The sequence below is a fragment of the Cavia porcellus genome, unplaced genomic scaffold (assembly GCF_034190915.1).
Source record: "Cavia porcellus strain 051 isolate PalLab524CR breed Dunkin Hartley unplaced genomic scaffold, mCavPor4.1 scaffold_3, whole genome shotgun sequence".
Taxonomy (NCBI): domain Eukaryota; kingdom Metazoa; phylum Chordata; class Mammalia; order Rodentia; family Caviidae; genus Cavia; species Cavia porcellus.
Genome location: NW_026947486.1, coordinates 67,675,266 through 67,690,959, shown reverse-complemented (window position 1 = coordinate 67,690,959; position 15,694 = coordinate 67,675,266). Strand labels below are relative to the sequence as shown.

Below are 15,694 nucleotides of genomic sequence, written 5' to 3'. Positions count from 1 at the left end.
ATTACTAGGTTCAGTCCTGCCTTAAAATTGGTCAGACAAGCTTAGGAGAGTAGCTTCCATTATTTGCACCTAAAGGACCGGATACTAGGAAGTGACCACCCAGCTGGCAAATATTTTACAAATCCTCTCAAGGGAATATATTCACTTAACTTATATATCTGTCTGGTTTTTATTTCTGTTTTTGTTTTTATAGATATCACTAAAGATATCTGTTTTTTCTAGATGACAGTAACAAAGTAGAATTAGTTGTAAGGAAGTCTATCATAACTCATCTTCCAATGTCAAGGTGCTTTCATTTTAGAATTATTTTCTTTCCTTTAAGGCATAATTTATCTTTAATAATCAAAACAGTTCAAGAAAACTGTGAATTATAACTTAATAGATATTACCCAAATGAAAAGTCGATTTCATTTTTCTTTACTCTTAAAAGTAAAATACATAGTCCCATCTGGTATCCGAACAGTTGGAAGTGGATTCAGAGGTATACTGGTAGAACATGTCAATACCACAGTAACATGCATGATGAGGTACTTAAGCAATGAAACTTTTGGGTGAAGTATAATACTTACCTATTGCCTTAAATCAAACACTTTGCTACAGTGAACTGTTAATTCTAAGGTTTCTATGAAGTCACTGATAATCTCAGGCAAGCTATCTATAAAGAACAAAGCACAGTACAAGCAATGCACCTACCAATTGGTGAAAATTTCCTTCTGTATGTAAACCATAGACGAGCGCTTATATCAGACAACAGCTTAGATTTTTCTGTAAATAAATGAGAAAATAAAATTAAGTCACCATATCCCATCTAAAAATGCCTGTGTTTAATTTCTATGCTAGTAGAAAACTTACTTGCAAATAAACAATCAATTCCATTGTTTTAGGCTTAAGGAAAATTCATAGGAAATCCAATTTTATTTCAGCCAAATAATTTCAGTATTTTCCCCTCACTTTCTCTTTTGACAAGAGCTACTCAACTGGTCAGTCAAATGATATTGGGTTGTTCCTGTCTCTCATGGTCCTGGAAGTCATGGCCAAAAGACAAGGAATAAGAAAGCAAAGGAACCTATATAACTCACTCATAAAGCAATGATTCCCAGTCAGCATGATGATGTTAGCTGGATCTCTCACCATTATTGTTATAACATTTTCTGTAATTTAAAACTAGGTGTTTGTGTGTTTATGTATTCATGTGTGTTTACATGTGCAATGTATGCATTTAACTGGAAAGGAATATCCTCACTAAGCAAATAACATGTGCAATACATTTACCCATAATACCTAGTACAACTGGCATTTGTAGTTAGTGTATAACATTATAAATGTTTTTGTCTTTATTCAAAACATGCTTTCTGGTATTTTATGACAAATTTACTTCAGTGGTCACCAACAGAAATTCTGAATTTCCATTTCTAATTAGATAGGTATTTTTCTTAGTCATCTCTAGAAGACAACTGCTGCCAAGCTATACCTGTTTTAAGGAGATGCTGCTTCCCCAGGATCCATACCAGCTCATCAGTATCTGGAAATTCTTCTAGGTAGTCAGCAAAAATAGTAATCTGGTTTTCATACTTGGGTAAAACTGAAAGAAACACAAGCAAAATTTAACGTCTCTTTTGATCTTTTCTTTCTCAAAGTGCCATTTAAAACCATCTCAAAAACTCTGGCCAGTTACTTTAAAACCTTTCCCTGTCATGGGGCACTCTTCATAAATATATACTTACGAGCTTCTCCTAATAGGAGGGCATCAAGGTGAGATAGTAATACTGACATACCTGGCACTGGTGAGATTTTTAGTGGCTGGTGGCATAGAAGGGAGTACAATAAGCCTGAAACATTATATAACTGTGAAAATAGTAATGTTTTAACTGGAAGACCAGATGTTCTTTTTAATATTTTATTTGCCATTTTATTCACCTATGGCTTCTATAAAAAAGCCTTTTGAGGTAGATAATAAACATAACTTGCCCTTGGGATTCACAAATGACTACTGTCATATAATATAGTAAGAAATATGTATTTGGTCTTTGTCTTTGTATTCTGGCATAGAATTCATAAAACACTTGTAATTTTCTAAATTCCAGGGATGTTAGGCACATCTTTTGTTCCAATATTTGATCTCTGGCCCCATCTCAGATACAGAGCTTCTAATCTTTTGGAATCTCCTAGGGAATAGGACATCATTTGTTCTATTCTGGTGACTCTTGATGAGCTCTTAGATGAGGGTTGGTTGCCCGAAACACTAAACAATGATTAGAAGCTTAGAAGTTTCAGCCCCATGCTTCACTCTCTAGGAAAGGGAGTAAGGCTGGAAACTATATTTAAAAATAGATCATGTCTACCTATGTGATGAAGACTCCATAGACAGCTCTGGACTCTGGAGTTTGGATATCTTCTAAGCTGCTGAATATATGGAGGTATCTGCAGGGTAGTATGCCTAGAGAGGCTGAAGAAGCTCTATGCTTCTTCTCCCCTACCTTGTTGTCTCCTCAATTAGGGTGTCATCTCATCCTTTGTAACATTCTTTATAATAAACGGCTACACAGAAATAAAGTATTTCCTTGAGTTCCATAAGTCATCTCAAAACTTATAAAACCCAAGTTTCTACCCAGTGACCAACAGTCATCTGAGAACCCTTGGTAAGGCTCTTGGGGACTGGAAAGCTGTACTCAGATGCCCTCCCTACCTGAACACCATCTCTGAGGCCTTCAGGGACCACCAATCTAAGTCTACTGACCAGCAGTCATCCAGGAACACTTTGGTGAGACTCTTAAGGACTGACAAGCTGTACCAAATGGCCCTCCCACATCCAAACACAATTCTAAGGTGCATGGGGACTGAGAATCTGTACCCAGGGTTCTGCAGTCATCTGGGAACACTCAGTGAGACTACTGAGGACTGCAAAGCTATATCCAGAGGCCTTCCCACACCCAGACAGCATTTCTGAGGCCTGCAGGGACCCAGAGTCTGTGCCCATCAACCCACAGTCATCCAGGAACACTTGGGACTGGAAGCCTGTGCCCAGCAACTCACAGTCATCTAGGAACACACAGTGAGACTTACTAGGACTGGGAATTTTCACAATATGAACGATCCACACCTGAGAACCATCTCTGAGGCCTGCAGGGATGAAAACCAATGCCTAGCAACCGTCAGTCAACTGGGAACACTTGTTGAAGCCTGCAGGGAACAGTTGTCTATGCCCAATGACCCAAAAGCAGGGGAACCTCAGTGAGGCCTGCTGCCTGATAGCCCACCAGAACTGAAAGAATCTAGGACTTGGTATGTGGCTGATTTGGAAGAACACAGGAAAATGCAAAAATAAAAAAAAATGCAATCTCAGACTTTCAGCTCATCCAGATGAAGTCCTGGAGACAGAGACATGGATGAATTTGGAAATTAAACACACACACCTGAAATCACTAAAATGATAGCAAGGGAAGTAAAGAAACAACTCCAGGAAGCTGTGAAGGAAGTCAGATTTAAAAATATTTGCTTGGGTAAAAACAGATATGATAAATATAATGAGAGAATTGGTGAATGTATCCAAAGAACACATAGATAAAAAAAAAAATAGACGGGCATAGGAAAGTGATGGAAACCTTGAATGAACAGTATAGGAAACAATTAGAATACATGAAACAAATTCCAGGAGATATTCAGAAAATCAAAAATTCAATGGAAAGCTGACCAAACTGTATAAATAAAACTGAAAACAGATTCTCAGACCTCAAAGTCATGATTGTAACTAGTGATGATCAAAGTAAATAGCTCTTAAAAATAATACGAAATCAGGAAGTAACAATTCAATAGCTGCAAGATGATGCAAAGAGAAACAATATAAGTATATAGGTGTCAACAAAAATGGAGACAACCCAAATGACATAAAAAGACTATTTATAGAGATGATAGCAGAAAATTAACTAAATATGGGAAAAGAAACTGACATAGAGATAAGTAAAGCACATACCACTCCAATTAGCCACAAATAAATGAATTTATACCTCAACATATAATAATCAAGATCCCAGAAATTCAGCACAAGAACAGAATATTAAAAACTGGTAGAGAAAAGAAACATATCACCTATAAAGGAAAGCCTATCAGAATCACAGCAGAATTCACAACACAAACCATCAAGTCAGCAAGAGTTTGGAGTAAAGTATTCCAAATCCTGGAACAAAACAACTTCCAATCCAGAATGATGTACCTTGCCAAACTATCTTTCAAAATCAATGGAAAAATAAGATACTGCCATAACAAAGAACAACTGAAGAACATTATGACAACCAAACCAACCCTACAAAGATTAACAAAAGACATTCTAGAAACACATACAAATGAAACACATACAATTTCAAGAACAACAATAGAAAGAACAAGCAACCAACAGGCAGGACAAGTAATTAAACAGAGAAATTAAACGAAACCAACAACAGAAAGATAACATGACAAAGATAATTAGGACCTTAACTGTTTTTTGATGGTAAGGTTCTAATTACATTTTCAATTTATATAGCCAATTCTTATGAGCTATAATCATTAATGTAAATGGTCTTAATTCACCAAACAAAACAAACAGACTGGCAGAGTGGATTGAGAAACAAAATCCACAATATGCTATATATAAGAAACACATTCAATGCAAAAGGAAATTCATAGACTGAAAGTTAAAGGATGGAAAACAATACACTATGTGACAGGAACCCAGAAAAATGCAAAGGTAGCAATTCTGTTTGCAGACAATGTGAAATTCAAACAAAGAATGATTAAAAGAAAAAAAGAAGGTCACTACATACTTGTTAGGGGAAGACGTCAAAAGAAGTGATAACAATCATAAATATATATGAACCAAATATGGGAGCACCCAGATATACAAGACAAATATTGACATGAAATAGCAAATAAGCAATAATGCAATCATAACAGGAGACCTTAACACTCCACTGTCACAAAGAGACAAATTACTAGACCAAAATCAGCAAAGCAACGATAAAACTGAATCAAACTGGTGAACAAATGGACTTAGTAGATGTATACAGAGTATTCCACCCAACAAGACCAGAATAAACATTCTTCTCAGGTGCACATTGGACATTCTCTAAAATAGACCATATGCTAGCCCACAGAACATAGTTAAGTAAATGAAAAAGAACTGAAATTATCCCATGCATATTATCTGACCATAGTGCCATGAAATTGGAAATTAATGACAAAAGAAATTACAAAAACTCCATAAACACATGGAAATTAAATAATAGCCTCCTGAACAATCAATGGGTCACAGAGAAAATTAAAGAAGGAATTCAAAAATATCTACATGCAAACAAAAATTCAAATGCAACATAAACAGATCCTGTGGGATGCAATGAAAGCAGCTGTGAGAAGTAAATTTATTGTGGTGAATTCTCAAATTGAGAAAACAGCACAAATACAAATAAGCAACCTGATGCTACACCTCAAATACTTAAAAAAGAAGAACAAGTCAAGTTCAAAGCTCAAAGAAGGGAGACAATTATAAACGTCAGAGCAGAAATTAAGGCAAGTGAGACTCAGAAAACAATACCAAGAATTAATAAATTGAAGGTTGGTTCACTGAAAGAATACATAAAATTGATAAACACCTAGCCAACCTTACCAAAAAAAAAGGAAAGAAAAAAACTTAGATTCATGCAATAAAGACTGAAAATGTTGAAATCACTGAGACTCTGTGAAAACACAGAAGATCATCAATACTGTGAAAATCTTTAATCTCATAGGTTGGAAAACACAAAAGAAATGGACAGATTCCTAGAAACATATGAATTACCAATGTTGGATCAAGAAGATATAAAACTTCTGAAAAACCCAATTTCAGTTAATGAAATTGAAAATGTAATTAGAACCTTACCAACAAAGAACAGTCAAGGTCCTAATGGATTTATTGCTGAATTCTACAAGAAATTTAGGGAAGACTTAATGCCAACATCCCTCAAACTCTTCAATGACATCGAGAGGGAAGCAGTTCTCCCTAACTTATTTCTGAAAGCAAGTACTACCCTAATTCCAAAATCAGAGAAACACTCAACCAAAAAAGAGAACTACAGGGTAATCTCCCTAATGAACACAGATCCAAAAATTCTCAATAAAATACTGGCAAACAGAATGCAGCAAATCATCAAGATTGTACACCACAACCAAGTGAGATTCATCCCAGGAATGCAGGGATGGTTCAACATACACAAATCAATAAACATAATACATCACATCAACAGAGCCAACAATGAAAATCACATGATCATCTCAATAGATGCAAAAAAACCTTTAATAAAGTTCAACATTCAATCACAATGAAAAATCCTACATAAAATCAAAATAGATGGTCCTTACCTCAATCTGATGAAAGCCTTATATGATAAACCAACAGCCAACATCTTACTAAATGAACAAAACTGAAACTTTCAACGTAAAATCAGGAACAAGACAAGGATGTCCACTCTCACTGCTCCTATTCAATACAGTTCTGGAAATATTACCCAGAGCAATTAGACAAGAGAGAAATAAAAGACATAAGGATAGGAAAGGAAGAAGTTAAATTATCGTTATTTGCAGATGACATGATTCTTTACATAGAAGACCTCCAAAACTCCACTGAAATAGTCTTAGATCAAATAAACAAATTCAGTACTATATCTGGATACAAATTTCACATTCAAAAATCAATAGTATTCCTGTACACAAACAACAAACTCACTAAGACAAAAATAAGAAAAGCCATCTTCTTCAGAATAGCACTCAAATAAATGAAATACTTAGGAATCAATCTAACAAAATAAGTAAAAGGTCTATATGCTGAAAATTGCATTACTCTGAAAAAAGAAATAAAATAGAATTTCAGAAGATGGAAAGATATTCCTTGTTAATGGATAGGAAGAACAAACATTGTGAAAATGGCCATTCTCCCAAAATTGTTATACAGGTTTAATGTAGTTCCAATAAAAATACCATTAGTATACCTCACAGATTTAGAAATCATTCCTAAAATTCATCTAGAACCAGAAGAGACACAGAACAGCAAAAAGATTTCTGTGCAACAAAGTCAAGGAAGGAGGCATCACAATCCTTGATTTGAAATTATACTACAAAGCTATTGTGATAAAATCAGCATGGTACTAGAATAAAAACAGACCTGAAGATCAATAGAATATATTAGAAGGTACAACCACAACTACAAACACACCCAGACACCTTATGTTTGATAAAGGTGCCAAACAAGTTCACTGGAAGAAAGATAGCCTCTTTAACAAATGGTGCTGGAAAAATTGGCTCTCTGTATACAAACAACTAAAACTAGACCCATGTCTATCACCATCCACTAAAGTCAAAGTGGATCAAGGATCTAAATATTAAAACGGAAACACTAAATCTGCCAGAAGACAAAGGAGGTGGGAATCTTGAAGACATACAGGTAGGCAGAGAGTTCGTGAACAAAAATCAACTGCACGGGAAATACTTCCTAAAATCAACAACCAGGGTCATCTTATTAAAAAGTTTTTGCATATCAAAAGAAATCTCCAACAAAGTGAATATAAAACTCATTAATTGGTAAAAAAAAAAACTTAGTCAACTGTCTCTCAAACAAGACTTCCATCTAGAACATATAAAGAATTAAAAAAAATCAGGACCCCAAAATTCAAGGACCCAATCCAAAAATGGACATCTGACATGAAAACACACTTCTCAGACGAAGAAATACAAATTGCAAGTAAATATATGAAAAAAAATTCAACATCAATGGTCATTTGGGAAATGCAAATTAAAACCACACTGAGATTCCATCTCACCCCAGAAAAAATGGCAAAGATTGAGAAATCAACCAATAATAAATGCTGGAGGGGAAAAAGGAACTCTTTTCCACTGTTGGTGGGCATGTAGACTGGTGCAATCAGTGTGGACTTCCCTTAGAATGCTAGGATTAGAGGATCCATTCAACCTAGCTATTCTCCTTCTGGATATTTTCCAGAAAAATTGAAAATACCATACCACAATTATTTATGTTTATAAAAACCCAATTTGTAATAGCCAAATCTTGGAAAAAACTCATATTCCCATCCACTGAGGAATGGATTTTTAAAAAGATGTGGTATCTTTATACAATGGATTACTACTCAGCCATGAAGAAGGATTACATCATGGCTTTTTAGGTAAATGAATGCAACTTGAGACTGTAATAATAAGGGAAATAAGTCAGACTCACATGAATAAATACCATATGGTCTCCCTAGTGTAGATAATGAAACAGTAAATAAGATCCAAAATCTACAATAGATATTGAAAGGGTAGAAACTGCTCAAAGTGGAAAAATGAATATGATGGGGAGAGGAACAAAAGGAAGGGAGAAGGAAAAAGATATAAATCTGTTTATTATATACATAAAAATAGCTAAGATGATCATACTAATAATTCTATTAGTTCTTGGAAAAGAATAGTTAATACTCATAATTGGATCAATTTGCGTGTCTATATCTGGCAATTTAAGCACCCCTTTTGAAGATAACAATATGCAATGTAACAACCATTGCTAAATTCCTGTCATCTTGTTTTGAAAGTGCATCTTATTACTGTTTTGGGGTTTTTCTTGTTCTTGTAGTTGTTATTTGTATGTGTCTTGTTTTTTGTTTTCCTTTTCCGTGGCTTTTTTTTTTCTCTTTAAAATAAAAAAAAAATTTTAAAACTTATGAAACCCAAGGAGGGGGTCATAGGAATCCTGTTTATAGTCATTTGGTCAGGAGCATACAACCTGTGACTTGTGACTAGCATTTAAAGTGGGGCAGTCTTGCTGGACTAAGCTTTAAGCTATGGAACCTGACTCTAAATCCAGGTAGATACTGTCGGAATTAAACTAGAATCACACTTTTGGTGTCTACTGCAGAATTTCTGGGTATGTGGGGACACATCCCTGCCACATACAGATACCCACACACATCTGGTATCAGAAATATTGTGTACTATGTGTGAGAGTAGCAAAAAATAGTTTGGTTTTTCCAATCGCTAACATAAATCTGTTAATTCTCAAGGTAAAGAAACCAAATGAAATAAAACTAAATGTCATTAGTCCCACAGGTCATATTTGGTGAATTTATAACACTATTTTATGAGAAGAGTTAAAAATTAAAATTTATTTTAGACCACCTGTGAGGAAGGAATCTGCTTAAAGGCTAATCTGACTCATGAAGAGACCCCAGCTCTAAACTCTTTGTAAGCGATTTTCTGAGGAAATAATATTGTAGGTAGTTAATACGTTTTTAAAGAAGCCTATAGAAACTATTTTTATCTGAAAACAGAAATTTTAAACTGATTTTGCTTCACAGTTTGTAGTATTATTTGTATGAGGAAATGTACATCAAGTTCAAGGCTAAGACATTTAACCCACACCTTCTCTCAGCTCTAAAAGACTCTCTGGCTCCTACAGGAAGAAGAGCTCAGAGAGCATAGGGACCCTTTTGTGTAGCTTTGAGTAACTGCAGGGCCTTTCCCCCAAATGGTCCCTAAGAATCCAATGAGTAAAGCTGCCTGTACAAATGACATTGTGAGATATGCTTAGCTAACTTGAAAAGAGAAATTATTTTGTTTTTATTTTCTAAGGCTGAAGCATGCTGTCTTCACAGAAACAAATGTTGCTAAATGGAAGCAAATCTGATTATGAAAACAGATTCCATCTGCTCAAGATACTTTGCTGAAAATTGAGTTTATAATTTGTAAAAGCACTTTTAGAAGCACAGTTAACCAGAGGCATTGCTTTTCTTTAAACATATTATAAAATTTCAATCTTTTAGAGATTTAAATAGCCTTCTTCCCTTAATATATTTTAATCATTAAATTACAGTCTATTAATGCTTCAAATTTAAAGAATTTGAAATGAAAGAAGGGGAAGAAAGAAATGAAACGTGTACTTGGTTCCTCATGAAATCTCACGGTACCAACTCTGCCAGAGAAACGGTGTCCTCTTAGCTTTTCTGCTGTTGGCCTCAGTCCTGGGGCCTTGCTCAAGAAATAGCAAGCTAAAAATGATCATCTGGGTCAGGACAACGCCAGGAGGTGGTGGAGTGGATCAAGGCAGGGTAATTCATAGTGTACCTTTCCACCTCTTACAAAGAGGAGAGAGAAATCAGGAAAATGGACAGTGGAGCTTAAAAAGAAAAAGAAAATCAGAAAAAACTAACTTGACAGGACTCTGGGAAAAGAACAACCTCTCTAACACTCAAGAAGGGGTGAGGAAGGGTGATAATGGATCAATGTATAGCACATATGCATGAACCCTGGGTCTTTTTTTAGTACTGGCCACCAAAACCCATTTCCCTAGCACCAGCCTTGTTTCAATGAGTCATTACCAAGCTATCTGATCAAATTAGTACAGACCTTTAAAGCCTGTGACAACTGCCCTGCTTCATTTGGTATGGCAAAAGAATTTGATCCTCATACTTCATCCCCTTTCAAGTCTAGCTGAGCCAGCATGAAGATCAGCATGAAGCCAGCATGAAGTCTCTATTCTTAATTTTTCTCATAGTAGATAGACTCCAAGAATGCAGTATGTTTGCCCATAGCCAGCACTAGTCAAAGCTACATGTATGGAATAAATAAAATCCAAAACAGAAGCAAACAGCAAAGGCATAGAGAAATTGTATATAATGACTTTGAGGAAAGAGAAAGAAATAGATCCTATACAAGGAGAATTCAGAGGATAAAGCTATCTGGAAAGTGGTTGCATTACAGAAGTCAAATCTAAAGTCCAACACAATTATTTCTGATGAACAGCAATATCTTTTAAAGAATTCAATACAAATTACTTTTGTATTGCCTTTAAAAATTAATAAACCAGACATCAGTCTAATATGAGTTCCCTACTCTTTTAGTCTGTTTAAAGACTTGGGGATTATACAGAAGGGTTTACAAACATGCAGCTTCATGGACTAAGAATTTGCTGCTACAAGGTTTGAGAGAAAACAGGCTTCTTCACCCTATTCCATTTAACTTTTTTTTCTTTTCTTTTCTTTTTTTTTTTTTTTTTTTTTTTTGGTACCCTGGATCAAACTCATGACCATGCACTTGCAAGGCAGGCGCTTATGCCGCTGAGCTAAATCCCCAGCCCCATTTTACTTTAATAATAATCATTGTACTCAAGCTTCTGCCTGGCTAGCTTAATGGTCCAATAATAATTGGACAAAGATTTTCTTAAACTCTTAGAACCAAAAAGATTTCCGGTCTTCACCAAAGGGCTCTATGTACATGTTGAGGCATTCAGTCATATGGGTATTAATAGCCAGAGGAAGAGCTCAGAACCTACTCAAGTCTTTCCTGAGCCTATGCAAAGCTCTGGGAATGCACGCAGCCTTATGCATGCAGATGGTCTTCAAGATTCCCAGGAATCTACACCCAATATTTTTAAAGCCCCAAAGACTCTTATTTCTCAGTTTTCCCTTGAAACTTTTTAGTTAGCTGGAAATGTTATCTTCTATTTTAGGTAGCAGAGAAGTTGTATGATTCTCTCTAAAGGTATTTTAAAAAGACCATGGGTAAAAGGCTTTCTGCAGCCCTGAATCAGGTCAAATAAACAGTCTTATAAATGGAGTTTTTCAGTTAACCACAATATAGATGAAATACATGACAATTTTCTAGACATTAAGTTTAGAGGAGCTGTTGTAGTCAGGGTTTACAAGGAAAAATATTTAGTACAGGATACAAAATTTATAGGATTACCTTATAATAGTCACCCAAAGAGTAGCATGCAAAAGACTGTAGGAGATCTAACCACATGCTAGAGATCAAAAGAATCCACATGAGGACCCGGATCCCACAGCAATGCCCTGCACAAATATAGCTGAAGACCTAGAGCCCGTGGCAATGCCCCCTATGAGTCCAACCGGAGGCCTAGAGCCCACAGCAATGTCTCATGCAAACCTGCTTCTCAGATCTGCACTGGGAAGGCTCAAAAGTCAGTGATAGAAACTAGAAAGTCTACAACAGTAGGATGAAGGGTGTGTGCCATCAGGCTGAGGGAACTGCAGTTCCCTCAGCCTCATTTCCCAAGAAATGACACTCAAGGAAAGGACCACAGTTCCACCAAAAAGAACCACAGCCATCCACAGCAACAGTAAGGACTTGAGCTCTTCCAAAAATGAGAACAACTGAATTCATATAAGGAAAGCCAGCATGACAAGCTTCTCCAGAGTAATCAACAACACACCATCTTCCCCTCCAGTTCTCTTTTTTTGCTCTTAGCAACAATCGTTGGGTGGGCCTTCCACCCAGAACCACAGATTCAGTTCACCTGGGTCTTACAAGGTGACCATTAGTTAATCCACCATGAGCTCCAATCCCATTTTGTCTCCTCTGGTGGACAACCCCATTTTGTCTCCTACCAGGCTGCTAGTCTTCCCTATGACTGCAAGTTCTTGATTTTCTAGGATAACGCAGAGCTACAGAGCAAGGGATAGGAATAAGGCAAGTAAAAACATCACAAAGCTTACTCCTGTTACCAACATGTTGTCAGTTTTCTTGAATAAATGTTCTCCAAATTGTTGCAAGATTTTAGTTCATTTCCATCTATCTGAGGGATACAGGCCCTCAGCTGAATTCTTTGAGTCTCTAGTATACGGACAGATCTCCCACATTCTTCTGCATTTGACTCTGTGGTTGAATACTATAAAAGAATTCTATGATTTCCATAATTCTGAAAAAGTTTATCTTGACAATTCCTACCAGTATTTTTATTGCTATTATAGAAAGAATTTTCAGAGTTTTTAGGTTCTGCCAATTTTGTTGTCTTAACTTTTCCAGCAAATTTTCAAGGTTATTTTGGAAGATTGCAAGTAAATGAGAAAATTTCTTTTTTATAAATTTTATTTAAAAGGAGAAAGAGAAAAAACAAAACAAAGCGGTGTAAGGGTACAAGTAATACAGAACTACAAAAAAAAAAAAAAAACAGTAAGAAATCACCAGTTAATAGATTGCACATTATCATCTTAGAGATAGTTGCTCAAGTCACAGTATCAAAGCATACAAAGTGAACATTCAGAGAGACTGCAAACAGTTGTGTTCAATGATCCAACCAAAAACATTCATATGGTCAGCTATTTAACACCCCTAAACACACTTGCAGTTGTATCCTTTAGAGCACTTTTTTCCTTCTCTTTTTTACAACAAAATTTACACATTTTGGGTTTTATTACTCCTTAGTTCTTATTACTTTTTTTGGAAGAGAATAAAGTCAAATATGGCAAAACAAAGCTGTCAGTCAAAACCAAGGATAGACATAGTACATAATGTAAAAACAGAGTACAAGGTTATCAACAATGGTTACCATAATGCCTCTTGCTTCCTTAAAAAGAATTGTCTATCTCATTAGGTATTATAAAGTTGAACAAAACAATAGAGAACAAGACCAATAAAACTTAAACATTGTAAACATTACAGGACTTCCAAAGGAGATAATAGTCAAACCAGAATGGGCATCTTAGTGAATCTTATTGCCTTCAAAGTAGTTGCCTATACCTTCAAACTTGATACTATCATACAGAATGGAACAGAGTCTAATCAGTCAAAACAAGATAGTGGGAGTATTACAGGACTTCAAAACAAGTTAATAGGAAATCAAAAAAAGTTACTATAATATATCCTGAAAATTTTTTAATTTTCCCCTTAATTAAAAAAACATAAAAAATAACTAAATAATTTTTAATGAATAAGGGAGAGATTGAGATAAAAGAGGACATAACAACATAACAATACATATCAAAGCATGACTGTTTCAGCAACCTAGTGCTTCACCACCAAATAACCCGACTTAATAGTAGTTACCACAGTGTCTGTCTTTTTCGTTGAAATATTTGAATATAATTTCATATACTATAGGTTCAAATATTTCCATAGCAAGAAGCCCAGAATAAAGCCTTTCCAATTAATAAATGAAAACTTTATAAGGCTTCAAGGCCACATAATGGGGAATCATGATTACCACATACTTGTGGGAAAATTTCTTTGAAAAACAAAGTTTTGGTATAGCTTCACAAAGATACTTTTACATCAAATCTCCCAGGTTCTGAGAGGCATATGCTAAAGAAAGAGATAACACAAACTTTCTAAAGTGGAATCAAAAATCTACAGAATTTCAGGGGCTAGGAAGTTCAAACAGCTTGCCAGGACACTGCTGGTTCCAAACAATGTTCAACATATACATATTTAACAAACTATACAGTCACATCTTCAAAAACATAAAAAAAAACTTATGGAAAAGATGTATGCTGTTGCCTTGCTCAGGGGCCCCAGGGAGATTTTCATGGATTAGGTCCCAAGGTTAAAGAATACATGAATGCAAGATATCAGCAACAGCAATAGGTATCATGAAACAGAGCACAGCACAGGGTGCAACAGTGTAAGAGCAAGAACCAACTGCATCTTTATTGCATAATTCTTACACAGGTTTTTATCCCATATTTACATTCTTACATATTGCTGCAACCAGCACATGCATGTTTACTTGTGCTAAGTCATGGTTACAAAGCTGTATCCCACTATGCACCTGTGGTCATGTCCTCAGGTGTTTTTAAGTTGCCCCTGAGCTTTGAAGCAGTCTAAGTAGTTTCCACATATAGTAATAACTGAATATTCATTTATATCTCATTCCATAAATTCTACTAAGTTTCTAATATGTGCTAGGCACAGAGAATAAAATATCAGTGAGATACAGCCTCTACCTTCTCAAAGATTTTAATCTACTGGGGAGGCTGTTTCTGGAAACAACTAACAATTTGAAGTATTTCAAGTGAAAAGAAAGTTATGTGGAAGGCAAGAGAAGGAAAGGAGACAAATAATTCCAACTGGGACCAAATGGACCTTTCCCAACCTAGAAAAGATAGTATCAGAGGTAAGCTTTAATGACAATAAAAGTGGTAAGGACAGTGGGAGGAAATTCTTGTTTCAGGAAATACCAAAAAGATTTGGCAAACATCTAAGTGTAGCGTGGAGTAGAGAAGAGAGAGTCAAAAATAACTTGGAGTTTTCACATGTGAGCACTGAGATGGTGACAAAAAAGTATAAGGGTAGGCAAGGAGATAATAACCTTGGCCTACCCAGAACATCTTAGATTCATGGATTTGGTAAGGAAAGGAAAAGGTTTTGTTTGTTCACTTTTAATTAACAAAAAATAAAGGGCAAGTCCACCTGTACAGACATTTTGAAGAGACACATGGTAGATTTTGAGTGGATGCAGGGACTAGGAAGGGAGTAAAAACTCCAAAAGACTACTAATATGGCCCCAAAATGTGCTTTCACCACCACCCTTTTGGATTTCCTTGCTACCCTTTACTTTCTCAGTCTCTGCTCACCTATAAAGACCTGGCCTCATTTTCATTCATCTCTCCTGTGCTCTGCTTTTATAACAACCAAGAACTTGTAAAACAGAAGACTGGAAAAGTCTTAGAATTCTTTTGTTTCTTTTTTCTTTTTTGGTACCAGAGATCAAACTTAGAGCCTCATGCTTGCTAGGCAAACACTGGGCCACTGAGCTACATCCCAGGCTCTAGCATTTCAAATGGATTTTCACATTCAAAATTGCTAGTTTTCTTGAATTTATATAGCAATTCATACTCTTGCAATGATCAATTGTGAAATAATCCAAAGACATAAATGATTTCTCTATATAGAACCATATACACTC

General features: G+C 35.6%; 1 protein-coding gene across 3 annotated transcripts in view; it reads right to left on the bottom strand.

The window, feature by feature from the left end:
- Atg4a (autophagy related 4A cysteine peptidase) overlaps positions 1 to 15,694 on the bottom strand; it is a 107,730-nt gene that overhangs the window by 72,594 nt on the left and 19,442 nt on the right. For all 3 annotated transcript variants that reach the window (XR_010046618.1, XM_023564168.2, XM_003467579.5), the window contains exons 2-3: positions 1,472 to 1,582; positions 694 to 765 (exon numbers count right to left, since the gene is read on the bottom strand). Coding sequence is in view for 2 of the 3 variants with exons in the window: in XM_023564168.2 (XP_023419936.1) it covers positions 694 to 765; positions 1,472 to 1,582 (183 nt within the window). In the remaining variant the exon portion in view is untranslated. The remainder of the gene's footprint in view (positions 1 to 693; positions 766 to 1,471; positions 1,583 to 15,694) is intronic.